Source organism: Hippocampus bargibanti, linkage group LG22, assembly GCF_051943395.1.
Source record: "Hippocampus bargibanti isolate YZ-2025 linkage group LG22, ASM5194339v1, whole genome shotgun sequence".
Taxonomy (NCBI): Eukaryota; Metazoa; Chordata; class Actinopteri; order Syngnathiformes; family Syngnathidae; genus Hippocampus; species Hippocampus bargibanti.
The window spans coordinates 7,175,523-7,202,747 of NC_142755.1; the positions used below are offsets into that span (position 1 = coordinate 7,175,523).

The 27,225-nt window shown below is 48.6% G+C and overlaps 3 protein-coding genes across 6 annotated transcripts in view; 2 read left to right on the forward strand and 1 right to left on the reverse strand.

Annotated features, from left to right (window-relative positions):
• eps8a (EGFR pathway substrate 8, signaling adaptor a) overlaps nucleotides 1-27,214 on the forward strand; it is a 64,357-nt gene extending 37,143 nt beyond the window's left edge. Inside the window, exon 25 of the transcript XR_016113647.1 lies at nucleotides 27,122-27,214. The gene's annotated coding sequence lies outside the window, so the exon portion shown is untranslated. The remainder of the gene's footprint in view (nucleotides 1-27,121) is intronic.
• On the reverse strand, nucleotides 200-8,355 carry ovch1 (ovochymase 1). Its single transcript, XM_088988573.1, is given in 14 exon segments — nucleotides 200-593; nucleotides 682-818; nucleotides 1,948-2,046; nucleotides 2,114-2,271; nucleotides 2,334-2,556; nucleotides 2,631-2,669; nucleotides 2,736-2,756; nucleotides 2,759-2,885; nucleotides 4,507-4,646; nucleotides 4,733-4,922; nucleotides 5,676-5,751; nucleotides 5,812-5,995; nucleotides 8,085-8,156; nucleotides 8,223-8,355. Coding segments are annotated over 14 exon segments (1,680 nt in total). The 5' UTR covers nucleotides 8,278-8,355; the 3' UTR covers nucleotides 200-434.
• On the forward strand, nucleotides 7,990-27,214 carry LOC148881858 (UPF0606 protein KIAA1549). 4 transcript variants are annotated; one of them, XM_088988536.1, is made up of 20 exons: nucleotides 7,992-8,849; nucleotides 9,611-9,742; nucleotides 9,941-11,224; nucleotides 11,305-11,387; nucleotides 13,518-13,817; nucleotides 14,089-14,278; nucleotides 15,258-15,317; nucleotides 15,409-15,560; nucleotides 15,639-15,816; nucleotides 16,894-17,078; nucleotides 18,289-18,497; nucleotides 19,423-19,550; nucleotides 19,629-19,813; nucleotides 20,021-20,274; nucleotides 20,625-20,760; nucleotides 21,850-22,107; nucleotides 22,178-22,239; nucleotides 22,341-22,465; nucleotides 23,113-23,270; nucleotides 23,351-27,214. In XM_088988536.1, exons 1-20 carry the CDS (start codon nucleotides 8,354-8,356, stop codon nucleotides 23,570-23,572), a joined length of 4,797 nt encoding a protein of 1,598 aa, XP_088844662.1. In that variant the 5' UTR covers nucleotides 7,992-8,353; the 3' UTR covers nucleotides 23,573-27,214. The 4 variants fall into 4 exon arrangements, with proteins under 4 accessions (XP_088844664.1, XP_088844662.1, XP_088844663.1 ...); XM_088988537.1 differs by having other exon boundaries at nucleotides 7,992-8,843; XM_088988539.1 differs by having other exon boundaries at nucleotides 8,471-8,878.
• Nucleotides 27,215-27,225: the final 11 nt, after the last annotated feature.

A 27,225-nucleotide genomic window follows, 5' to 3' on the forward strand; every position in this document is an offset into this window, starting at 1 on the left:
TGATTCTCTATGTCTCTCAACAATCCAGTGCTTTCCGATCAAACGCGTGAGACAATTGACCGTAACAATAGCAGTGTCTGAAACTCGGGACAAAAAGTTACTGGACGCCAGGGCAGACAACTCTGAAAAGTGACCTTAAAGTTGTAAAGATGTAAAAGTTGGGCGGACGTTATTTCAGACACCACTAATTGTCTTTTGCCTCTTTCTGTTGACTGCCCTCTTCTTTGTGGTTCTCCATCCACTATTTCCCGTGGCACTGCCTTGGGAGGCAAAAGAGCCCAAACGGAGTCTACGGGAAGGACTCTGGAAGGACCCAGGACTCTGGACCACCGTCTTGAGAAGGAGGCGGTTCAGGCAGCGGGCCAACACAAAAAAGGAAACGGAGACTTGATTGCAAAAGGGCCTTTAATGCTTCGGACGTGTGGACAGTTGCCTCAAGCGTCCGTCACCTCGTCGATCCAGGAATGGTAATCGGCCACTTTGGAGAAGATGGCCGGCCTGGCCGGGTCGCACCGACGGCTGCCCCACGTGAGCAACCCGAACAGGAAGTAGCTTCCGTGCTTCTGGCAGAACAGCGGCGCTCCAGAGTCACCCTGGCCGAGAACAGGAAGGAACCGTTTAGCTGCTCTGCGACGTTTCAAAGTCTCAGCTGAGAGCTGAGAGGCGGGCGAGAAGCTGTACCGCGCAGGCGGCGCCGGCGACCGGGTTGGCGCACAAGTGGCCCTCATCCACTCGGACCCGACCCCACTCTGCTTGGCATTTGATGCGGTCCACCAGCGGAACCTCGGCGTGGTGCAGACGCTCTGCGTTGAGGCCGGCTGGCGTCGTGTCATCGTGGATCCCCAAAGACAGACAGACAGACGGACGGATAGTAGGCATCATTTTGTTGACACTGGCGTACCGTACGGCGTTCCAGGAAGGCTTTCTTGGAACGTGGGCACAGAGGAAACTGGCCCTCTCTCGATTGATTGATGAGAAGGTTTCTTCAGCCGTCATCTGTACTTCTTTGAAGGTGTCGGACCTTTCACTTCTTATCCAAGAGGCTTCGTCAGCTAACTAAAACTAAAATATATTTATACACACGTATACATATACACATACAGTAAAGTCTCGTTATATCGATATCGTTTATATTGATAATACTGCTTATTACGACACTATTTTCATTTCCCGTGCACATTTCTAGTGTTTTTACGTATAATTAGTTCCGTTTAGTACGATTCGTGGTTTTTACGATAATCCGGTTACTACGGTGCTCTTTTTCATCTCCCGTCGGCCATTTTGTTATGTTTATATCGATACAAAAGATACTTGAGGTGAATCGATATTCGCTTAGGGGTTTCTATACAGTACCACCATTATCGAAATCTGTATCCGTCGCTCCGTTAGTCGACTTGGTCACGTGACATGGTCACGTGACTTGGTTACGTGACCAGCTCCCGTGTAGCAGATGCCTAAGCCTATGTGGTCTAAGACGTCTAAGAACGATCCAAATTTAACCACACCCCCCATGGATTGTTCACCCAACCACGGCGATTTAGTGAAGGGGTTTGCTGTTTTATGAAGAAAAGCTTCTTTTACTCCCCTTTCAAACTACAGTAAAGTCTGGTTATATCGATATCGGATATATCGATAGTCCCGGTTATATCGATACTATTTCTATGCACGTACGGAGAAAATTACATGCAAACAGGGTCGGATATATCGATAGTCCCGGTTATATCGATATTTTTTCGGACTCCCTTGAATATCGATATAACGAGACTTTACTGTAATCAGTGTAGGCTCAGGGAATAGTCCTCTGCTCCCCCCAACCTGAGAGCAAGGACCCATCATAGCAGGGTCTGGCACCACCATGTCTGGACAGCAGGGAGATATCTATAGGACGTGTCAGCAGAGCTTTCGGCGTATGCCGCTTTTTCCAAAAGCGTGTGTGCGAAGTCTTACCTGTAGCCCGTGCGGCGCCCCAGCCAGCGCTGACGCATCTCCAGCCGTTATCCAGCTCCTCGTCCTCTTCGGCCACGCAAAGCGGCGTCACGCCGGCGCCTGCCAATGAGACAGACGCGTCGGGGCCAGACTTGGACCTCACGTGACCACCAAACATCGGTCGGACCGAGTCTGGCGGGAACGGCGAGGCGGAGCAGCGAGAGGTCGTTTTTGGGAGGGAAGCCATCTTCCTGCGGCAGGTCAAAGACTCGGTCCACGGGAATGGTCTGGGACAGAGACAGGCCCAGGTCGTGCCCCCCCAAGACGGCCACGTCTTCTCCCGCGCTGCACGCAATCAAAGTGGTGACGCCGGGAAAAAGGGCGAGAGGTTCTGGCGGCAACCTCACCCGACGGCGCAGTGTCGCGAGGCCAGCACCCAGCGGCGGCGGATAAGGACCGCGCTGCAGTAATGGACGCCATTCGCCTGGAGGCTGACCTGCCACGGCCACGCCCCCGGACACGCCTCCGTCAGGTTCTCCGCTCTCGCCCGGCCGCCCTTCAATACTCGCAGGCCGGCTGGGCCCGGAAGGTTCTGACACGCGGCCCGGTGCCGCCTACCGCACCGTTGCTCTGCGGGCGGGTTCACTTGGTTTGAACAACGGGGCCGAGTACGTGGGCGGGCGGGCGGGCGGTCTTTGGGGTACCTTTGCTCGGTTGGACGGCGAAGGCCACATCCTGGTTGTCTGAACGGAGCAGAGCGGAAGACTGTCGGGACCAGACAACATAGCCGGCTGGCGGGCAATTCTTACCGATGACGTCTGCCATCCACAGGTGTGTTCTTGGAGTTTGGTGTAGACACCGGGTTTCCTGGCCCGACCGCATCCCACGCCCCAGCTCACCACGCCCGCCAGGCCGTAGCGCCCACCCTCGTAACAAGACAGAGGGCCCCCAGAGTCGCCCTGACGCGCACGCACGCACGAATAATAACAATACATTACATTTTGAAGCGCCTTTCAAAACTCTCAAGGTCACTTTACAGTCACAGGATCAGTTTTTCTTTGGGTGAGCAGCGACACACGCCAGCGTTTCACTTAACCCGCAAGTAACTCAAGTAGATAGAAAGCGAGCTAGCTAGCTAATAGCCAGCCAGCCAGCTAGATAGCTATATAGCTAATAGATGGCTAGCTATTATAGCCATTCAAATAGCCAAATAGCTAGCTAGATAGCCAGGCAACCATCAAGCTAATACATAGCCAGCTAGATAGCTCATAGATTGCCAGCCAGCAAGATAGCTAATATATAGCAAATAGATTGCAACTACATTGCTACCTAGGTTGCCAGCCAAATAGATAGCTAGCCAGCCAGCTAGTTAGATAATAGATAGCCAGATAGCTATCCAGCCAGCTAGATAGCTAATAAGTAGCAAATTGATAGCAAATAGATTGTAAATAGCTAGCTAGGTAGCTAGCTAGTCAGATAGCCAGCTGGATAGCAAGCTAATAACATGTATTATTATGATTATTACATACCCGCGGTGGAACCGGACGTCATTGCTTTGTTTTGCCAAATTGAGCACATTCAAAAAACATGACATTGATCATTCGAGTAGCATATTTGTTGTTTTTTTTCAGGTTGCCACGGCGACACTCTTCAAAATCAGAAAATCTTTAATAGTCCCACAATGGAGAAACTTTTCTCCTTTGCGCGAGGTTGACTTTGCTTCAGATTCCGCGGTTTGCGAATTAGACTCTCTTCTTTTATCAGACGGAATTAAAAAGTTAATTCCTAAATGATACAGGTCTGGAGTTATATGAGCTGTCCAAAATACAATGCAATACACACATATTGGGTTATATAGCGCTCTAACTACAGTTAAAGCTAGAACAAAGTGCTAACATGGACAAAAGGGAACTGATGCCCCCTTGTGGAAAAAAAAATGACCATGACCAGCGCTTTATCTGCACCTAAGTATGAAAAAACTAAACCCGAACAAATTTGGGAATGGCGCTCTACGTTATATTTTCATTTCATGAATGGGTTAATGAATTACAAAATCAAAACTATTCGTGAGTTTATCTACGGCGTTTGTTCGCATTAAGTTAGCAGACTTAAATGAGTTACGGCACAGGTGTCCAAGTCAAGGCCCGCGGGCCAAATTCGGCCCGCCACATCCTTTTTTTCGGCCCGCGAAAGCAAATCAAACTTGTTAAATTCTATGATGATTGCTAAAATCTGAGCCAAAATTTCATATTTTTGGATGTCAACCACAATAAAAGTCATTATTCTTGACTTCAGATTTGAAAACGAGTTATTCATTAATTTGCTGTGTGCTCCATATGTAATATTTGAAGGGATTTAAACATTCTAATGGCTTCCCCAAATTCAGAACGGCCCTCGAGAGGAAACCAGAACTACAATGTGGCCCGCGGCAAAAAAATGACTTTGACACCCCTGAATTACGGCATCAAAACTATTCATGAGTTCATCCACGGCGTTTGTTAGCATTAAGCTAGCAGACTTGAACGCAATTGTTTTCAACGCTTGAGCGCATGTCCATTCAATGGCGCGCCCGCAAATCACCTGACACGCATCGACTCCACCCCCTTCCTGTCCCGCACAGAACATGCGAGTTCGGATCCTGCTCTTGTAGTAGCTCTGGCAGAGGTCAAAGGTCATCACCGTCACATTGACTTCCTGGAGTCGTGTCACGCGAGGCCCATCTATCGGGTGAGTGGAAAAAAAAAAAAAAAAAAACAATTGAGTGACGGCAGCGTCGCCGCCAGAACTTGAGCGGAGCTGCACTCACTCTCCTGGGTGGCCCCCCAGCCGGTGACGGTGCACTTCTCCGACGCGGGCAACGGCGCCATCCACACTTGGATGGGTCGCACAAAGCGGTTGAAGACCAGCGCTCTCTCTAGCCTTACCAGAGCCACGTCAAATTCTTTGGTACCGGGGCGGTAGCGGTGATGGCTCACGATCGCTGACACGCCCACCACCTGGGTCCAATCACAACCTTGAAGAAGGCGCATAGGGCGCGCCTTCTACACTCTTGTGCAAATGAATATGTCAGAGCGGTGCAAGACATGTATCATGACAGGAATTCAAGGTGGAGGTGGGACTCCACCAGGGGTCAGCTCTAAGCCCCTTCTTGTTTGCTATGGTGATGGACAGTAATAATAAGAATCATCATCATAATAATAATAATAATAATAATCCATTTCATTTCTAAGCGCCTTTCAAAACTCTCAAGGTCACTTTACAGTCACAGGATCAGTTTTTATGTGGGTGAGCAGCGGCAGCCACATGCGCCAGCGTTCACTCAGCCCGGAATAACTCAAATAGAAAGAAAGCTAGCTAGCTAGCTAAGAGATAACCAGCTAGCTAATAGATAGCTAGCTAGTGAGAGGTAATAGATAGCCATCTCGATAGCCAAATAGCTAGCTGGCTGTTTTGTTGTGCAATCTTGATTATTGACCATAAATTCGGCTTCAGGTCCGGTGAATTGCCAGGCCAAACCGTCACAGTAATGTCCTTCTGTATCCATCTCGTTGACGAAGAACTGATTTACAAGCGAAACAACCCTTGTTTTTATACCGGACGGAAAGGGGATGAGGACATGGTAATCCATTAATTATCCAATCAGAGGCCTGGCAAACAAGTAATTAGGGAATGTGGTTGGTCAAGTATATCGAACAGACTCCACCCCTCGTGCTAAATCTCAAGCCTCAGTTGCTATTCATGAAAAGCACCTGCTGTCCTTCCTCGTCAGGGTCTTCCAGGTCATGTTTTCCCGCCAGTACCGTCCAGAAAGAGGCTTTGTTGTACCTGCAACGACACAAAAGCTTCAAAGCGTCGTCGTTGTCGTCGAGCGCGGGTCGACGTCACCTTTTGAAACAGTGGGCTGCCGAGACCACCCAGAACGGCGCCAGGACGGCGCCCCCGCATGCCGACATGGTGGCAAAACGCAGCGACACCTGCCAGGGCCAAGAGTGCGCCCGCGCCTCCCGACCGCCGATGATGCGCGTTGCCGCTTCCTGATAAGTCACAAACGAGCGCACCCCCACCAGCTCTGAGGACACGCAGAGGCCAAAGTCAGGTACTTCCTGTACCCGCAGGACAATGTCTCGGCGCCTTGACTTAGGAGCTTTTACTTGACTTTAAAGGACAAGCGACGTCTCCGGACAAGTTGCGTCCATAATTTGGAAAATCACTTCAAATCACTTCGACTGAGCGCATTTTACAAAGATTCCACCGCATATAGCTATCCTTTATGTTTTAAAACTCGCGCTGAATATTCGGGAAGTCTTGTTTTCGAGTTGATGACGTCGCTGAGGGAACGCCCCCTGATCAAGAAAGCGACACAATGCATTTTAGGTACTTTTTTTTCGTTTGAAAACACGGTGTTGATTGCGAAATTCGAAGGAAAACTACATAAATAACGCGATGATGAATCGTTGTGTGGCAGCCAATTGCGGTAACACGCATAAAGAAGGTGTAAGTTGACACAAATTCCCAGCGGACAAAGCAGCCATTTCCAACGGACCAGAGAAGTAGAGCGCTAGCCGAGGAGCTCCCCGGAGTGCGCGAATCTCCGCTTGGATAACCGCTGTCATCCTCTCAGCCTGACAATGGGGAGAAAGTTGCTTCCAGTGGTGAAAGAGAGCAATCGTCATAATGGTGGAGCAAACCTATCGGACAAACATTCAGCTGCTGGAACGAGGAGCTAACCGGAGTTAGCGATGGATAACCGCTGTCATTCATACGCAGGTTCGTAACTCCTCAGTTTAAACAACGTTTTGCATGCAGACCCATTAAACAATCTGCATCGATGTTGACATTTTGTAGCTTATTATTTGTTATTCGTGTCCTTATATGTCACATATAAGCAATGATGCTATATTGGTTATTCACGGAGCTTCATATATGCTTCATGTCGTGTCCTTCACCAGTTTCGTCGCTTTGCTTTCATGGCTCGAATTGATACGGAAGGACTTCTTTAATCGATCACAAAAACGTATGCTTTCCTCTTCAGAACTATTTAATTTGTATTCATAACTGGATGAGTAACAAGAAAGGATCTTTTTCCAAATCTGAACTCTCTGAAGACATTGTTTTGATTCTGGAGCAAGGCAGTTTGTGAAGGAGTTTCCTGATGTGATGTCATGAAGTAGGGGCGGGACTTTCTGAATCAATTTTGGGCAACTTGCAGTCATTTTGATTGGTGTTTTGCCTTTGACTAAAAATATCATCCTGCGTGTTTTGGCTATTTTAGATGCTCTCAAACGTTTTCCTGATGTCATTTAGGAAACCAAAAAAATGGTGTCGGTTGTCCTTTATTTCTATTCATCTGTGAACGGTTTTGTTCATGGAGAAAAGCAGCACAGCCTTTTGCTCAAACCTGGACTTTGCCCTGGGCGGACCGGAAGAAAGTCACAGCAAAGCGCGGTGAGTGACCAAAGTTCGGTTACACCAACTTCTCGTTTCATCTGTGTAAGCTCTCAGTCGTACAGGAGTGGTCCATCGATGAGAAGGTTTCTTCAGACGTCATCTGTACTTCTTTGAAGGTGTCGGATGTTTCACTTCTTATCCAAGAGGCTTCGTCAGCGAACTAAACGATCAAAATTCAATCTCACCCCCCCATGGATCGTTCTTACAACAGACATCTTGGACCACATAGGCTTAGTTATGCTGATGAGGTGATACAAGCGCAAATGGGGCAATCAGGCCAGTCGTAGACCCCACAATCAGGCAGGACAATAGAAGTAATCGGTGTAGCCTCAGGGAGTAGTCCTCTGCTCCCTCCAACCTGAGAGCAGGGACCTATCATAGCAGAGTCTGGCACCGCCACGTCTGGACAGTAGGGATATATATATATATATAGATAGGGCCAAAACTACCAGCAAATTTTAGTTTTCTGATGAAGCCTCTGGGATAGGAACCGAAACGTCCGACACCTTCAAACAAGTACAGATGACGGCTGAAGAAACCTTTTCATCGGCTTCTCGTTTGTCTTCGCATCTAATTTGGTCCATCTCCTTTCACAGAGACACATCTGAGGCCCGTTCCCCAACTCGCAGATGGTCCGGCGACAAAAAAAAAGTGGTGAAAACTGGTAAGTCAAAGCGCCCGATACCTGTGGGGTGTGTCTAAATCAATACCATAGCGTCCCGCGAAATTCCCAGAGTGGCGCTGGCCTTGACGTGCTTGTTGCGTCGCGTTTCCCGCCTCCGCTGTCAACGACAGGAAGGAACTGCGTGCTTAGAGCAGACACACTTTGACGACAAGCCATTTCTCACCACAAAAGATGCTCAGTCCGGCCAGTAGAACCCGCACAAGCAACGGCGGCGGCATGGTCCGGGCTCAAGGTCACGTCACAGAAACACCTGCACCTGGCGAACGGCTGCAAAATTGCGGCAATCCGATTTAAATGGGCAGGGTGAGCTGTGACGTTATCCTCCCATCGCCGACAAAAGGCTGCTCCGGTGCAGTGACGGCCACGCGCCACGCGAGAGCGTCCGTCGCTCATGATGGGGAATTGTCCCACGCGCCACGGCTCCGTGAACGCACCTTGATTGCCTCGCTCGCTTTCGACGAGGTTGCAGTCCAACCAACTGCTGACGAAGCCCCCATTTTCTCCCCTCGATTTGTTCGTCGTCGTTGTCGACCTTTGTCGACGACGTCGTCTTCGTCATCCCGCCGCGGGGGGTTGTGGGGCGGCGGCGGCGGCGGGTGGCAGAGGCGTGTCGCTCTCCGCCGGGAAGGTCGCGCACGATGGCGTGTCGATCCAAACCTGGCTCGCTTCGGCTCGTTTCGGGCCCGGTCACCTTTCTGTAACGAACATCGGTGGCGGCCGACCAGTCGCAGTCGCCGGCAGGATGGAAGCTTTGAGGAGCGAAGATTAAGAAGATTCGCCAACGGTACCGGTACATCCAGTTCACCGAAAGACCACGTGGTTCGATGATTGATTGATTGATTGATTCATTGATTGAATTTGGGCTCCGTGCTTGACACAAATGGCGGCATAAAAGCAACGCGATGTGGATTATATCACGACAATTGGAGTACGCGCGTAGAATGGCATTACAAGTGCGCCTAATAGGCCGACGAGCAATCCATTGCACCAATTTGGGAATTCCGAATTGGCAGTTTTCTTTGAATGTCGCTGGGTAAAGGGACACGGAACAACCTGAAATCTCTCGCTGCCTAAGAAACGATCTTGGTTTTCAGATATTTGTCTCAGTTCGTGTCGATACCGCATCTGCAATACGTTGTAATCGACGGGTCTCCTATTTGCTCCGTTGAAATGCGATACAATAAAATAAGACCAGTATGCAAACGAGGCCCAGATCAATATGTTTACTATGAGTAGTTAATTGTCTTAGACTTTGTGATTCCAATATTTGACAATCAAATTTCACGTCTGCCACACATTGAAAAAAAAAAATAATGAACAAACTTCAGTTTTTGGTCCTCATTTTTACCAATTATGAATTACAGGCAGAACGTTTGCCGGCTTTCATGTTTGTTTCACTGCGTAATAGAGAGAAAATTGTCCCCCTGTTTTCATGAATCCATTTTAAAGATAAGGTGCGTGTGATTGTCTTTGGAGGAAAGGGTCGCCGTAGGCAACCTGCATGCTAGCGTCCATCGACGAGGTACGAGAGCCAGTTCTTTTCCGCTTCAGGTGCCGCTGTCTCGATCGAAGCGGCTCCGAAGACCAGGATGGAGCCCCAATGCGCCGAGTGCGGCTTCGCGCTTTTCTTGCTGCACAATGTGGTGCTGGTCTCCATGGCAACGGTCGCTTCACCCGACCCAGGTACGCAGCGTCTCCCATGTGTCCCGAGAGCAAATTCCCAAAACCGTCGTGTTCCACCTAACTTCAGCTGTCAACCGTGGTTGGAAGGTGAAATGTTGGCAAAATATGTTTTCTTGTTCTTAAAAACTAGTTTTGGGGGTGGGGTTGTGACGCCAGACCTAACCGCTTGCTCACTAACCTCAAGTGTTCTTGTCCCAGGTGAGTCGGAAGGGAACGGAGCCATGCGGCCTTCGTCCCCACCTCCGACTTGGTCGCGGTCCCTCCCGCTCAGACCCCCCAAAGAGTCCGGACGCCACGGTAACGGGGCCGGTCTGGCCCAGGATTCGGGCGCTCAAGGCATCCACATGCTCCTCCAGCCACCGGACTTCCTGTCACCCAGCCTGACTCCGCCGCTCGCCACCCATAAGGGTCCGAGCCTGGCACCCCTGTCGTCGTGGGAGCAGAGCGAGTCCTTGGAGGAGGCCTGGGCTTCGGGGGATTACCTGGAAACGCTGTCCATCGTGCTGCCTGACGGCGAGGACCTAACCCTGGCCACGCCTCTTCCCAGCCACCCCGATGACGACAGCGGCGGTGGCCACTGGGCACTTTCGTATGACGCCGCCTCACATCGGCTCCCCACGCCGCCGCTCCGTTCACGCATCCTCCTTTCGCCCTCGTCGACCGCCCGCGTTGTACCCCCGCCCACCCGCCACACCCATCCGGATGTCTTCCCCGCCTGGGACGATGACTACGACCCGGAAGACTTAACGCCGCTGCAGCCGACGGAGCTTCTGCTGCCCGACATGAACAGTTTGGAATACTACACTAACCTTCTGGCGAAAGAGCGGGTGAAGGAGGATTCCTCCGAGCCCTCGGAGGAGCGAGGGCGACCCGTCCCCGAACCGTTTGTCCCGCCCACATCACCCCACGACCAAAGCCGAGGTGGGTGGACCAAGACGTCGCCGAGCACCACCCGTGCGCCGGAGGTCACCACCCGTGCGCCAGAGGTCACCACCCGTGCGCCGGAGGTCACCACCCGTGCGCCGGAGGACACCACCCGTCCGCCGGAGGACCCCACCCGTCCGCCGGAGGACCCCACCCGTCCGCCGGAGGAATCCACCCGTCCGCCGGAGGAATCCACCCGTCCTCCGGAGGAATCCACGCGTCCGCCGCAGGAATCCACCCGTCCGCCGTTCCTCGCGAGTGGAACGGAGCCGCCGACGGTCGAGCTATCTGCTCGGGAAGCAAAAGACGTCTTTGGGCCAGCAGTCTTACCTCCTCGTTCCGCCGTGACGAGTCCGGGCCTTCTTCCCCCACCTCCCACACCCACCACCCGCCTGGAGAGACCGGCAGATCCGAGCGCCAGAAGCCCCGTGACCCCGAGGACGGCCGTCGGCCTCACCCGAGCACCTCCGGCGACCACCCCCGGGGTGGCTGGGGCCCCTGTTGGCAGGCAGTACCTCTGCAACCTCACCAAGCCCGAGTTGTATCTGGTCAGAGTAGGTGCGATTGCAGTCTCTCATGTGACTTCGGTGGTGGTCCTCCCACTTGGGGCGTCTCACTGACGTGTGCTCTGCGTACAGGTGGCGCCAGAAGCTCAGTGTCCGGCTTTGGTCACGTCCGGGAGCTTTTGAGGAGAGAGTTTAACCGCTCCGTGGAGCTTCAGGTACGCGCCGGATCCACAATGTCAACGTGCTGAGCGTGTATTTTGGTGTCTTTTTAAGAGGCGGAAAAAGCTGCTAAGCACAAGATGAGGGCGAAGGGTTAGGGGGGTGGGGTAGTCAGACCCATCTGCGACAAAGTGAGGAAAACCATGCGAGGGCTATAAGCGCCCTATGCTAAACCGGACACCCGCAAAAGCCACCAACGTCCCAAGTCATCTCCTGGTCAAGTGACGTGACATAATGTACCCAAAGTCAGCTTTATTGTCAAATATGCTAATATGCATGACATACAGCACAGATGAAATTACAGTGAGACCTCAACTTACGAACACCTTATATTACGAACTTTTCGTCTTACGAACGTCAAATTTATGAAAATTAAACCTTATAATCAGCACTATTTTCATATTACACATCCACCACGGCTAGAACACCAAACCACACGACCTTTGGATCTGGCGGAGTGATCTTCGGCGGAAGCACAGACCGAACAGCGCTCCAGCCGGCGCTACTTTCCACACCCCCTCTCTCTGAATTCACACGTACATCGCCAACGAGGAGCTTTTTGCTGATAATTTTAGTATTATCGGACCGGAAAATAAACACCACAGGCTTAGCCTCAGTTCAAATGTGGTGCGTTAGTATGAATAAATTGAAGAAACTATCAGCCGTACACGTCTAATCTGCTCTGTTTATTTGTCATCCAAGACTTGGGGTGCGTTCAGGTTCGAGAATATCGCACGACTTCTTATGACTCTAGGCTGTTTGGAAAGCATTGTCTAACTGAATGAACACTTGCCAATGTTTTTGTGTTGCTACACTTGAACGCACCCCCTGTCAAGATGCGATAGAAGTGATTGTGATTGACTAAAGGGTAGAGTCATGTGTCATGGTAAGCCAATCAGAGCTAGTGCTTTCACACACACCGGAACAGCGTGTCAATAGTCACGCTAAATTGTCACGTGCGAGTTGACAGCTGGGGCGGAGCCGCCGCTCGCGACACTTAATTTCATTTCATTTCATTTCGAGTCACTGTCACCTCACCAGTGACATCATTACGACAAAAGTGATTCGCTGTGTCTTGTGCTGGCAAATCCAACAGTTTGCTTTGCACGAGGTGATTGTAAGACGCGATCGCGTAAGTTTGTTGCTTTCCGGTTTCCGATCGCGAGCGTGCCATTTTATTCGCCCCACCCGCCTTCTTTTGTCGCGTTTTATTCCGCGTCCGTGGAATCATCGGACTCGCGCCTTTTGTTGTAATAAAATCTCTGCCAGCACCTACGGGACTCAAAGTGAATGCAGATGACATCGAGGAGCTTGTTGCTGACCATAATGAGGTCATCAACACAGAATTTGATTTGCCTTCAAGCAGAAGCATGCCATTCAGCAGTTGATGTGCAGGCTTCACAAATGTCAATAAAGTGACTTTATTATACAGTGCAGTGTATTTCTTTCATTACAATACAATAGCACATTTATTATACATAGAAGGTAGGTTGTGTGTAGTTTTAAGGCTTATTTAGTTGAAAAGTATATTTTATGGAAACCCGGGAACGGATTATTCCCATTTTAATGGTTTCCTATGGGAATTTTTTTTTGAGATACACACTTTTCGCCTTACACACTCTGTCTGGGAACCAATTAAGTTCGTAAGTTGAGGTCTCACTGTACTGTCCTCTCGGACCCAGTGTGCAAAGCACGTATAATGTCTTTGACAAACATAGTAAACACGAAAACGCCAATTTGCCGGGAGAGAAAGGAGCCGCTGCGTGTTCACGCGCCGCCATTTTGGGAATAAAACCTAAATAACTAATAATATGACAACACAAAGACAGAGTCATTCATTCTTCAGCATTTGCTGTACCCTCTTTGTGACATGAAGCAGTTATAGATGGAGGAGAGAATCAAAGCGTCCTCTTCAGCAGTGGATCATGGTGGAATGTGCACGTCTACTACAAGCTAAATGTTGAAAGCAAACACGAAGCTATATATATATATATAGCATCCATTGACGAAAAGAGATTGTCCCACATAAATCCGCTTCAATTCCAAGCCGCGACAGTTCCACTTACGCATTGGCGCTTTCTTCTTCTTCTCGCACCCCATCTGCGCTCATGTCTGTTCTTTTCCAGTTTCTGAGAACGCCGTCCAGTTTTGCCTTCCGCGTGGTATCGGGGCCGTTGGTCTTCACCGCCATCTCCGTCCTAAATGCCCTCCGCCGACCACAGCGGCTCTCGGGCCCGCTTCCCGCCATGTCCCCACTTTACGCCGCTCCGGACGCCAAGTACCGCATCCACACGGTGCTGCTCTTCGTTCCCGCCCACGTGGACGTCAGAGTCTGCAACTTCAGCCAGCGCGTGGAGAGCGGCCTTGTGATGGCGTATCGTGAAACTCGCCGCCGCTCTTTGGAGTCGGGCGCCATCGGCGTGCAGGTGAGCACGGCCAACGTCCCGTGACTCGGCTTTTGGGTCAGACTGGCCGGAAGTCGGCAAATTTGGGCTTCAAACCATCGAGACGGGCGGATTAGCTCACCTGACCAACGCTCTTATCGTAGACGAGGCGGCGGAAACGCTGACGAAGCAGGGCTTTTTTTTTTTTTTTTTTTACCAAAGATGTCAAAACCAACCAAGATGGCATCCCCGTTTAGTCACCACGGCGAGCAAAAGCACTCAACGGGCCTTTTTCACGTCCTTGTGTCTTAAGTTGCTGAACATCACGCTCGGCGAGTCGAGGCTGTCGTCGGCGCAGAAGCTTCCGGTCGACATCGTGTTTGCGGTGCGTGACAGGCGAGGAGGCTACCTGCTGGGATTCGAGGTCAGCCAGCAACTGAGGAAGCTCAGCCTGGTGGAGTTCAGCTTCTACGTCGGCTTTCCCGCCCTGCAGATCGCCGAACGTAAGATGCACAATAATCACGCGTGCCTCTTTGCAGCGTATGAAAAAGTTGGCGGGCAACTCTGAAAAGTTGCCCGCCCAGCCGTAAAGTTGCCCGCACCATTTTTCACAACTTGAAACGCAATAAGACGACTAATCGCAAAAAAAAAAAAAAACATTGTTGCAAAGTATTAAGGATTGATAATCAGAATACAGTAAAGTCTCGTTATATCGATATTCAAGGGAGTCCGAAAAAATATCGATATAACCGGGACTATCGATATATCCGACCCTGTTTGCATGTAATTTTCTCCGTGCGTGCATAGAAATGGTATCGATATAACCGGGACTATCGATATATCCGATATCGATATAACGAGACTTTACTGTATATAACAGAGCAACACTTTAAAATGTAGCCACCACAAATTAATTTCTGGTAAATCTCCCTTACTGATGATTTTGCTCCAGTTGTCGTTTGTCCACACACTGTTGGGCATGTTGCACAATACAATGTTTGCGTTGCGTGGTCTGCTACAAGCCACGCGAACTTCCTCTTTTTCCACAATGCTTTTAATGTACGTTTACCTTTTGTAGCGTCATAAATTTTGCTAGCTTCTTTTGAATCTTCTGGGGCTGATGTTTTAGCTTGATTCCTAACCCGTTTATTCATTTTTCTTGTGTTCTCTTTGCGTCTACTTTGAAAAATGATATGCAAATGCACCCCGAAGCACGAAGGCTTCTGATTGGCTGATGATGCAAATTGCCAAACCAACCGAAATTTCCAAACCAAATGAAGATTTTGAAATCGGAATAAAGCCAACATTTGATTTGAATTTTATTTTTTTTTTTTCTTGAAAAAGTTGTCGGCCACTCGGGCGGAGTAAGTTGTACGGCCGACGTAAAAATCGCACGCCCCGGGCGTCTGGGCAGACGTTATTTCAGACACTGCTCTTTGCCATCGACAATATCAACCTCAATTGCTTGTGGCTCTCTTTCAGCATTTCATTATCCCGAACTAAACACCTCCCATCACCTGAGGTTCACTTGGGTCCGCACAGGTGAGGAACCCCCCCGGAGCCCCTCTTTTTTGGGGGGGAGGCGGGGGCAGGTGGCATCTTCGCTCATTCAAGTCATTCTGAACACTTTCAGTCTTGCTGGGTGTTCCGAATCAGATGTTTTCGGAGCAAGGTTTTAAAGCTCGTCTGGAGCGACGCTTGGCCTTGCTGCTGGAGGAAGGACTTGCAGCCTCCAGCAGGAGGCGCTGGAGGAGAGCCACGGCTGCGGCCAACAGCAGTCTGCAGGTAGTCCTAGTCCTAGTCCTAGTTTGCCGTCCTAGTTGTGAGATGCTTGCCAACCTTGACTTTGTTTGATCATCTCAGGTGGTGCGAGTGGCCTGGTTGTCTGGGCCACAGCGCCCCCTGGAGATTTTATATTTTGTCGAGGGCCCAGGAGGAACGCGGGTACCGGCAGAAATGGCAGCGGAAACCCTGAACACCTTGGACCTCCAGAGAGCCGCCATTGTCCTGGGACATCAAGTCCAGCGACCGCTGGCCCAACGTGAGTCACACCGGGCAGATGAGACCTGGAGACAAGTTTGAATGAAGGCCTGGCTAGCCGTCTGTTAGCTATCTATTAGCTAGCTAGCTTTCTATCTGAGTTACTTCCGGGTTGAGTGAAAACCTAGCTTGCTATCTGTTAGCTGTCTATTAGCTAGCTAGCTTTCTATCTGAGTTACTTCTGGGTTGAGTGAAAACCTAGCTTGCTATCTGTTAGCTGTCTATTAGCTAGCTAGCTTTCTATCTGAGTTACTTCCGGGTTGAGTGAAAACCTAGCTAGCTATCTGTTAGCTGTCTATTAGCTAGCTAGCTTTCTATCTGAGTTACTTCCTGGTTGAGTGAAAACCCAGCTAGCTATCTGTTAGCTGTCTATTAGCTAGCTAGCTTTCTATCTGAGTTACTTCCGGGTTGCGTGAAAACCTAGCTAGCTATCTGTTAGCTATCTATTAGCTAGCTAGCTTTCTATCTGAGTTACTTTCGGGTTGAGTGAAAACCTAGCTAGCTATCTGTTAGCTATCTATTAGCTAGCTAGCTTTCTATCTGAGTTACTTCCGGGTTGAGTGAAAACCTAGCTAGCTATCTGTTAGCTGTCTATTAGCTAGCTAGCTTTCTATCTGAGTTACTTCCGGGGTGAGTGAAAACCTAGCTAGCTATCTGTTAGCTATCTATTAGCTAGCTAGCTTTCTATCTGAGTTACTTTCGGGTTGAGTGAAAACCTAGCTAGCTATCTGTTAGCTATCTATTAGCTAGCTAGCTTTCTATCTGAGTTACTTTCGGGTTGAGTGAAAACCTAGCTAGCTATCTGTTAGCTGTCTATTAGCTAGCTAGCTTTCTATCTGAGTTACTTCCGGGCTGAGTGAACGCTGGCGCATGTGGCTGCCACTGCTCACCCACAGAAAAACTTATTCTGTGACTGTAAAGCGACCCTGGGAGTTTTTAAAAGTCAGCTGACACATTGCTGTTCTGACAAAGGGACCATAGCGGAAGGAAAAATAAGTCCCGCTTTTGTGCATCTGTCCCCTTCCTTGTCTTGGTGTGGTGTGGCTCGAAACCTCACTTGTTCCTTTGCCGTGCCCAGCGGTGGAGACTGTGTCGGTGCCACCAGCTGAGACCCAAAGCAGCAGCATCTGGCTCATTGTTGGTGTGATCGTGCCGGTCTTTCTGGCCCTCTTTATCGTCGTCCTGCTCTATTGGAAGCTGTGCGGCTCTGAGAAGTTGGAATTTCAGCCAGATGCCATCAATACCATTCAACAGAGACAGAAGGTAAGAAATCAACTATGGACAACCGACACCATTTTTTTTGTTTCCTAACTGACATCAGAAAAACGTTTTATAGCATCTACAATACCCAAAACATGCAGTATGATATTTTTAGTCAAATGCAAAACACCAATAAAAATGACTTAAAGTGTCCAAAATCTGCAAAAAATTGAGCTGCGAATTGGTCATTTTCAGAAAGTCCCGCCCCCATTTCGTGACGTCACGCCAAGACGTCTTGCATTGCTTGTGAATCAAAACAATGGCTTCAGATTCGGAGAAGATGCTTTCTTGTTACACATCCAGTTATGAATATGATTCAAATAGTTCTGAAGAGGAAAGCATACATGTTTGCAATCGATTAAAGAATTTATTTGGGCCATTTTGAGGCAAACAGGCAGGGGAGAATGTCTCACCCAAAAAGAGGCAGAAAAATGACGATCAGTCCGTTTCCACAGGCTGATACATTCCTTCCATGGAGTTTGCCTCCCTCTGCTGGCGGCTTTTGGGTGTTTAAAAAAAACAGTACAGCAAAATACATTGACGTGATGGAAAGACGCTACAATGCGTCTTTTTTACAGTGAGGAGGTGGTCCTTTTGTGACGTCACGTACGGACTCGTCACCAACTGAAAAACAAGACTTCCTGAATGTCCAGCGCGAGTCATAAAACGTAAAATATCGCTATATGCGGTGGAATCTTATTAAAATACGCCCAGTAGAAGTCATTTGAAGCCATTTTACAAATTATGGAGACGGTTGGCGCTCTACTTCCCTTTGGAAATAGCTGCTTTGTCCGCTGGGAATTTGTGTCAACTTACACCTTCTTTATGCGTGTTACCGCAATTGGCTGCCACACAACGATTCACCATCGCGTTATTTATGGCGTTTTCCTTCGAATTTCACGATCAACACGGTGTTTTCAGATGAAACAAAGTACCCAAAATGCACTGTGTGTCGCTTTCTCGGTCAGGGGCGTTCCTTCAGCGACGTCATCGTCATCAACTCGAAGACAAGACTTCATGAATATTCAGCGCGAGTTTTAAAACGTAAAAGATAGCTATACGCGGTGGAGTCTTTGTAAAATGCCGTCAGTATAAATCATTTGAAGTGACTTTACAAATTATGGACGCAACTTGTCCGGAGGTGTCGGTTGTCCTTAAAAAAAAATACACAAATCTTTCTCCTTTCCCTACGCTCCCTGGCGACACTCCTCAGATTCAGGCTTCCAGCGTTAAAGGCTTTGACTTTGCCAAACTTCACTTGGGCCAGCACAGCAAAGACGACGATATCATGGTGATCCAGGAACAGGGGCCGCTGCCGGCACCCACCAAGGAAGCAGCGCCCTCTGACGGCGGGGACCTCAATACCCCCAAATCCAAAGGCTCGTCCACCAAAACCGCAAGAGCCACCCGATGCCACGGCAGGTCAGTCGCTCCTAAGATGTCACACAAACACAGAGCTGCAAATAAAAATGGATAGGCAGACGACAGAGTGAGAAAATGGATAGAAACACTGTGGAATTTGGACTCGTTTCAACTTTATTAATAGTTCAAAGGCAGAGTGTCGAATGCAAGGTTAAAATATCCCATCAATAAGTCTCCACAAATGACCCGCACAAGCCATCTGTACACTTGATGCAAAAATCAACTCAGCTAAACAGAACACAATTGATGAGGAACTTGGTAAAATTATCGCAGCTAATTGTCAAGAGGTGATATCGTCAAGAGGCAACCTGGAGGTTCGTCGTCTGTTGATGATTTCGAGGCTAACCACGGATGGTTCGAGAACTTTAAGCGTCGTACAGGGATTCATAGTGTCATTCGTCATGTGGAGGCAGCCAGTTCTGACGATAAAGCTGCCAAAGCTTACAAAGAATCATTCTTCAAGATGGTGGAAGAAGAAGGCTACGTTTTTCAAGTGTTTAATGCTGATGAAACCGACCACTCCATTCCATCAAGCCATCAACGACCATCACAAAGCCAAATAAAGCGACTTTATGATATAGTGCAGTTTATTTCTTTTAATTACAATACCATATCACCTTTATTATACATAAAATAAGGTATATTTTGTGTAATTTTAAGGCTTAGAAAATTAGAAAGTAGAAAATTATGTTTTATGGAGACCTGGGAACGGATTATTCTCATTTCAATGGTTTCCTATGGGAAATTAATGTTTGGGATACACGCTTTTTTTCCTTACACAGTCTGTCTGGGAACCAATTAAGTTCGTAAGCCAAAGTATCACTGTAGTTGTTCACCTGAATGGTCTATCGCGACGCTGCTTGTCAAAATGGAGTTTGAATTGCGCCTCTCCAGACTGAAGCGGTAACATGCGGCGTTTCAACAGGACCAGCCAATCGGAGGCAGATTCGTTGGGTAGCGGCCAGTCGAGTGGCAGGGAGTCAGCAGAGGAGAGTGGTCCACCTCCAGCTACGCCGATGGAGGCCAAGCAGCGAAGAAAGCTGCCCAAAAATGGTTCATTTTTCTGATGACTTTTCTGGACCTCGTGCTGAGTCCGCATCTGAACCGAGACCTTCCATCTTCCTCTTGTAGCTCCATCGGTTGGAGATGAGCTCATGTCATCGTCTTCCATCTTTGACCACGTCGACCGTCTGTCCCGCGGCTCGTCCAACGGGACGCGGCGGCCGGCCGGCAAAGTTCAGCTGATTGCCATGCAGCCGCGCCGCGGCACGCCGACGCGGTCCAGCCCGTCCCTGTCGCAGAGAGTCAGCAACGAGGTCAGACCCGTTGCCGTGTCTGAGCGAGTGTACGAGGAAGTTGACGTGGAGAAAAATGGAAAGTCAGAGAAACGGAGAGAAAAAGACAAACTGATAAAGCTACAAATAGTATACCAGCTTACAGATGAGCAGACGGGTACCGCGAGCATGGCGACAGGATGACCCGGGTACCGGAAGGCGGTTGTAATTGCACCAGCTCTCCCCTAGGTGGAGCTCCGACGCAAGTCCGAAATGGAACAAAGTCGGAATAAACAGCGGCAGCGTGCCAAGAGACGGGGACAATGCGAGTTCCCATCCATGGATGACATCATGGACGCCTTCGGGGACGGACCGGTCCAGACCGAAGCAGCTCAGCGTCTCTACAGCTCGACTCACGACCGCGAGAATCAGGAGGCCTACGCGGACTACGCTCTCCGGGCCAACACCTCCTCCCCCACAACGCCCACCGACCAGCGGCAGAGGTAACGCCTCCGGTTTTATATAATATCCAACAGCAAAATCAGGAATCGGTACTTGGTATCCGCCAGTTGTAACACACAAGTAAAAAAAAGTAACAAACAAAACAAAACCCGAAGAAATTTTGGAATGACGCTCCACAAATTATTCATTTGAAGGAGTTTCTCAAGTCTTAAATTCTGTTCGAGGCCAGATCTCCTAGATGAAGATGAAGATGATAGGTTAACAGGCTGTGTCTGCTTACATCAGATTGACCCCAGGTTTCTCTGTGCTTCAATTGTGTATTCTAGTATAACGGCATGAAACATTTCAATAGGATAACTTGTATTCTGTCTAATCGCTATCATTAATCCAGAGGGAGGATCGCCCCCGGGGGCCGAAGGACTGCGGTTGCACCCGGAAGTCTTCCCGACACGGACCAGGACCACCTGCTGGTGGACCAGGGCGCCACCTACAGGAAGTACCCAGGACTCCACAACGTGGCCTACACGGTGAGAAAGGGAAAGCGGCCGATTGTAAAGCGATGCTAGCTGTGGGTCGCGCCCGTCATTACTTGAGCAAAAGATGAGCTAACGAACTTTTCGCCTTACGCACGTTAAATTCGCGAGAATATCATCTTGGCATACAAACTATTTTTTTGGGGAAACACACGGAGCGCCACAATAGTGATGTGTCGTTCGCGAAGCAGCCGGTTCTTGGAGCTGGAACTCTGAAGTGAACGAAGCTGAAAATGGCAGCCGGCTTTTTTTCCTCTATTCCCCGCCCACAGTCTTCGGTTAAAGCCGTACCTGATTGGTTAAGATCCGTGGTAGGGGAGGCAGGGGACACGCGCTTACAGAAACACACACACACACAGGAAAGGGAGCCGACAGAGCTTGAAACAAAAAGCAAGTGAAATGGTGAGAAAATGGATTGAAAATGCACTGAAATTTTGACTCGTTTCAACTTTATTGATATTTCAAAAGCATAGTTCAAGTGTAGAGTGCAAGGTTAAAATATCCCATCAATCAGGCTCCACAAATAACCCGCACAAGCCATCTGTACAATTTAAAGAGAACATACAAGGAAGGGAAGCAGCTATTAATGACGTTTCTAGTGTGTCTGCCTGCATCTGTTGCAATATCACAACTTCCAAGATGGACAACCCAGATTTCCTTGAGACACTTTATGCAAAAAAGCTATCCATTCCATCAAGCCCTCAACGACCATCACAAAGGTCAATAAAACGACTTTATTATACGGTACAGTTTATTTCTTTAATTACAATACCGTAGCACATTTATTATACATAAAATAAGGTATATTGTGTGTAGTTTGAAGGCTTATTTAGTTGAAAATGATGTTTTATGAGACCCTGCGAACGGATGATTCTCATTCTCATGGTTTCCTATGGGAAATTAATGTTTGGAATACACACTTTTTGCCTTACACACACACTTTCTGGGAACAAATGAAGTTCGCAAGCCAAGGTATCAGTGTACAGTAGTTTCTTTTGTCCTCATTGGGCTGTAGGATGTGTCGTCCGTCACTGCTCCGGGTCCTTTCTGCTAATTAACTAACTTGTGTTTGGGCTTTGTCAGTCGGACGCGGACCTGGCTCCAGGGCCCCGGAGCCCGTCCCCCACAGATGAGGTGTTTGACGCCGAGGTCGCCCCGCCCCCGTACGTGCCGCCGCAGCCTTCCATCGCGGAGGCCCGGCAGCAGATGCACTCTCTCCTGGATGACGCCTTCGCTCTGGTGTCCCCGTCCTCGCAAGGCCTGAGCCCGGCTCTCCCGGGGCCCCTGGGAAGGCAGTGGGGGTCTGACCCGGCGGGGTCCTCCCACAGCCCCTTTTCCGCAGTGAGTCCGCCGCCCCCGCGACTTGCCCGCATCACCTTCCGGCTCTTTCTTGTTCCTCTTGTCGCCGCAGAGATACGCCGAGCTGGCGATTTCTCCGACCTTGACCCCTGGAGCTCAAGGTCATTTGCAGAGGTGAGATTTGCAGAGCACTTCTGGCCCTCCCCCGCTGCTGCGGTTTCTGAGCAGGGTGCTTTGTTTGTTTTTTTTCTTCCTCGTTTCATTGTTACTCACAGACAGAGCTTGCTGGGGGGTGCAGTTTCCAGCGGGAAGCAGCTGCAGGACCCCGTGTACTCCAGCAGAGGGCAGTATAAACACATACCTTGCTCCTCGAGGCCCAGACCTGTTGGAGGCAGCACAGGTACTGCGTTATTTTTTATTTACAGTGATACCTCGGCTTACGAACGCTTTAGCTAACGAATTTTGTTGCCTTACCAACGTTAAATTCGCAAGAATATAATCTTGGCATACGAACTATTTTTCGGGAAACACACGGGAGCGCCACAGTGAGTGATGTGTTGTTCGTGAACGAGCCGGTTCTTGGAGCTCCTAACAAGAAGCTGAAAATGGCAGCTAACTTTTTTCCCTCTATTCCCCGACCCCAGTCTTCGGTTACGTGATTGGTCAAGATCCGTGGTAGAGGAGGGAGGGGACACACGCAGCAGTGAGCGGGGTAGGGGTTAGACGCTGTGAGCACACGACACGGGAAATGCAGACGACGGAGCTTGAAACAAAAAAAACAACAAAAGTGACAAAAAAAAAATCTAAAGTGAAAGGTGAGAACAGATAGAAAACATTTGGAGTCGTTTCAACTTTATTGATAGTTCAAAGGCAGAGTGTAGACTGCAAGGTTCGCTGACGAAGCCTCTTGGATGGGAAGCAAAACGTCCAACACCTTCAAATTTGTACAGATGACGGCTGAAGAATCCTTTTCATCGATGGACCACTCCTGTACGACTGAGAGCTTACGCAGACGTATTTTTAATCTTGCGACATTTTTTTGTTCAGCGGGCGTGCAGCTCCAGCACCTGACCCAGGTGGGTCTGTCCAGCCAGATCGGGGCCTACCACGGCGTGGGGCGCAGCACCTCAGGACCCACTGGCTCTTCCTGGAATGAGCGAAATCCAGATCAGGACCTGTTCAGACCAGCATCCGACCGGGAGAGCGTGAGTGTCGTCCTCATGGATTGGCCACTCCTAAGTTATTAACAACCGTCATCGCCTTGTTTTGTTTTTGGTCACGGCAGACGCTGTCCATCCCCGAGTTCTCGTCTTCGCCGCTTTTCCAATTGCCCAACTCTTCGCTCCGGGACCCGTCGGCGCCACCTCACATCCTCACTTCCCCGACTCTCGACTACCTGCCGGCGGACGCCTCGCCCTCAGCCCACAGCTCAGCCTCGCTGATCAAGGCTATCCGAGAGGAACTTCGCCTGTTGGCCCAGAGACAGGTCGTGAGCATCGACCCCTAGCGCCGTTCTCCGCTTGACTGGTTGATCAGGGCACCCTGAACAGTCGCTCATACCCGATCAACAAACCGTCGTCAGGACTTCTGGGAAATTTACAGGGTTTCATCCGTCTAAGCGTAAATCATCCTCCATGGCTGTTGGGACTAGGTTTGCCTGCCGTCCGTCCCTGAAATGTTTCATAAAGTCAACCACTCGCCTTTCCAAAGGAGAAGAAACATTTTTAAGTGGATTTCTTCATCTCTGGGATCTTGAGTCTTCCCACAAATCCGTCTCTCCCTTCTGGCGATAAAGAGTGGACATCTCCCCACACAAGTTAAGTTGAATTTATGCATTGATGCGGCAAAGTGTTGCGATGGGGGGTGGGTGGGGGGTGAATAGTTCTGGTAGGACTTCTGAGGCAGATTGTGATGCACGCCCTAACCTTCTGAGGTGCTAAAAGTATCAGTCCCGTCATCATCAATCACACCTTTTGCCTTCTGCGCTCCTGTCAGCCACGGAAGACTGGGTGTCTGTCTGAAAACCGTCAGTGAGGCCTTGGGGCTGGAAGCGCCTTCCAGTCCGGAACACTGTTCATTTACTATCAGTTGTCTAGATACAGTATTCTAATGAGCACAATATTAAAACAGGGGGGGGGGGGGCAGTGACCGAAATGTTGATTATTGTAGCTCGTAACTCGATATGACGTGTGTATTTTCTGTCTATCAGAGATGGGATCAGGTCACATATGTCCAAGTCTCACTTTAATAAGAATGATAATGCATTTTATTTCAAGCGCCTTTCAAAGCTCTCAAGGACACTTTACGGTCACAGACAAGCATAGATACAATCATAAATAAAATACAATTATAAATAAACACAAGAGATAGAGCTACACAGAAAATGCAATTTTAAATCGGTGGTTTTTGAGATGGGATTTGAAGGTGGGAAGAGAATCGATGATACGAATGTTGGGAGGAAGTGAGTTTGGGGGCAGAGCAGCTGAAAGCTCTGTCCCCCATCATGGGGAGGTGGAAGGAGGAAGAGAATCTGAGGGAACGAGAGGGAATAGAAATTTGAAGAAGGTCAGAAAGATATGGAGGGGGTGGGGGTCAAGGTCACGGATAGCTTTAAATGTAGAAAGAAGAATTTTCAAGTTGATTCTATATTTGAGCGAGAGCCGGTGGAGCTCTTTGAGGACAGGGGTGATGTGGTGAAAGGATGAGGTTCTGGTGATGATCCAGGCTGAAGAATTCTGGACAAGTTGAAGTTTGTAGAGAAGTTTCTGAGGGACACCAAGGACAAGTGAATTGCAATATCCCCCATCCGTGAGGTAACAAGACTATGAACAAGGATAGCAGTGGTGTGAGGGGTGAGAGACCGGGCCAAGGCGATTGATATTGCGTAGGTGGAAGTACGTAGATCGGGTTAAGTTATTTATATGCGAGTGAAAAAATAGTGTGCTGTCAAGGATGACATCTTGATGATGATACTAGTGCAGCGTGTTTGACCGAAAACAAATTCTTTGCAATAAAGATGATTCTGATTCTGATCGAGGCTTTTGACCTGACGGGAGGGAGAAACGGTCGAATTGTCAATAGTGAGAGAGAAACTGTTAGCTTTGCTCAAGGTGGAATTGGAAACCAACGAGGAGAGTTTATTTAGTTTATTTCGCTGTTAAGTTTGAGGAAGTTGTGAGTAAACCAGGATTTAATTTCAGAGAAGCAGAGTGAAAGGGAAGAAGGTGGAAGAGAAGCGTCAAAGCTACTATTCAGAGCAGACACAGTGCTGAAGAAGCTTCTCAGCACCTTGAAGATGTTCGTGGTTTTTTTTCCAGGCCTTCCTTTTTCCTCCGAAAATTATTTTGGCTTAATGCATCTCGATAGTTGTGCGGATTTTCGCCATTTGTGGGCTACTTGTCGCCACACCCTCCGGAAAATTGGGTGTCAATAGGTGCTGGTACAACAAGACAATGTCGCCGCAGCAATGGCACCTTTCTCCAAGCAATGTAGGCATATCGTCTCACGTTGGTCAAAAGATAATAATAATTATACTTTTTAAATAAATTTACTTATTATTATAATACATTTCATTTCTAAGCGCCTTTCAAAACTCTCAAGGTCACTTTACAGTCACGGAATATTTTTTTCTGTGGGTGAGCAGCGGCAGCCACATGCGCCAGCATTCACTCAACCCGGAAGTAACTCAAATCGATAGAAAGCTAGCTAATACAGTAAAGTCTCGTTATATCGATATTCAAGGGAGTCTGAAAAAATATCGATATAACCGGGACTATCGATATATCCGACCCTGTTTGCATGTAATTTTCTCCGTGCGTGCATAGAAATAGTATCGATATAACCGGGACTATCGATATATCCGATATCGATATAACGAGACTTTACTGTATATAGCTAATAGCTAGTCAGCTAGATAGCTAGCCAGATAGATAGCTAATATATAGTCGGATGGATGGATGGATAGATAGATAGATCGCTCATACATAGCCAGCAAGATTTACAAAGCATTTTCCCAAAAACTCATATTAATAACTAACCATCAAGTGATGTCCTCGTCCCACGATAGCGGTTGACGGCAGAATCACAACCTTTCTACCTGACGCCAATGCTCGTTTATTCAAATGCTTCGTGCCAGATTGATGTGCGACTGGAAAACACATCGTATTTTGGCCATTGTGTCTGTAATATATTGTACCAAAGTGTAGTATCTCATCGTGTCTCCAATCAAATCCCGAGATTTTAACCCCCCCACCCTTCCAAGTCCAAGCGTTTTTTTTTTTTTTTTTTTTTTGATCGAGTCAAAAGTGATGAAAGCGCTGGCTAGGGTATCGTTTCGAATCCTTGTGGCTATGACTCCAGTGCCCATCTCTGATATACCGACAAATGAAATGTGTTTCTATCGTAAAAAAGACTGACAGGCGGGGGTGCTGTGTGTAAGGTCGTACTCGTGCTGTATGTAGATTTGGCTCCCCGTCTCTCCCTAAATATTCACATATGTAGATGTATGCTGCACACTGCTGTATTGAAAACAATTGTGTGCTAATTGCTTGCTTTCATCTCATGGCACCTTGGGTCAGTGGCGAAAAGTGATCCAGATCCGAAACCGCTCCGAACCAAAGGGTACAGTCGCCAGAATGTCAAGACACGAGAAAACGCCGCCAGGCAAATAATGAATGAATGAATAATGGTGGCGCGGTTGGAAACGGTCCCTCACATGTCCCTCTGATGTCGTGATGACTCTCCTCGCAAATAGATGTACAGTGAGACCTCAACTTACAAACTTAATTGGTTCCCAGAGTCTGTAAGGCGAAAAGTGTGTATCTCAAAAAATAATTTCCCATAGGAAACCATTAAAATGGGAATAATCCGTTCCCGGGTTTCCATAAAATATACTTTTCAACTAAATAAGCCTTAAAACTACACACAACATACCTTATTCTATGTATAATAAATGTGCTATTGTATTGTAATGAAAGAAATACACTGCATTGTATCATAAAGTCACTTTATTTACATTTGTGATGGTCATTTATGGCTTGATGGAATGGCGTTGGAGGTCGAAGGTCAAAGGGAATTGCTGTTTGGAAAGAGAGGCGCATTACATGAGGACTGTAATTAAAGAAATTAATAAAAAATGCTGTGAAATAAAGTTTTATTTAC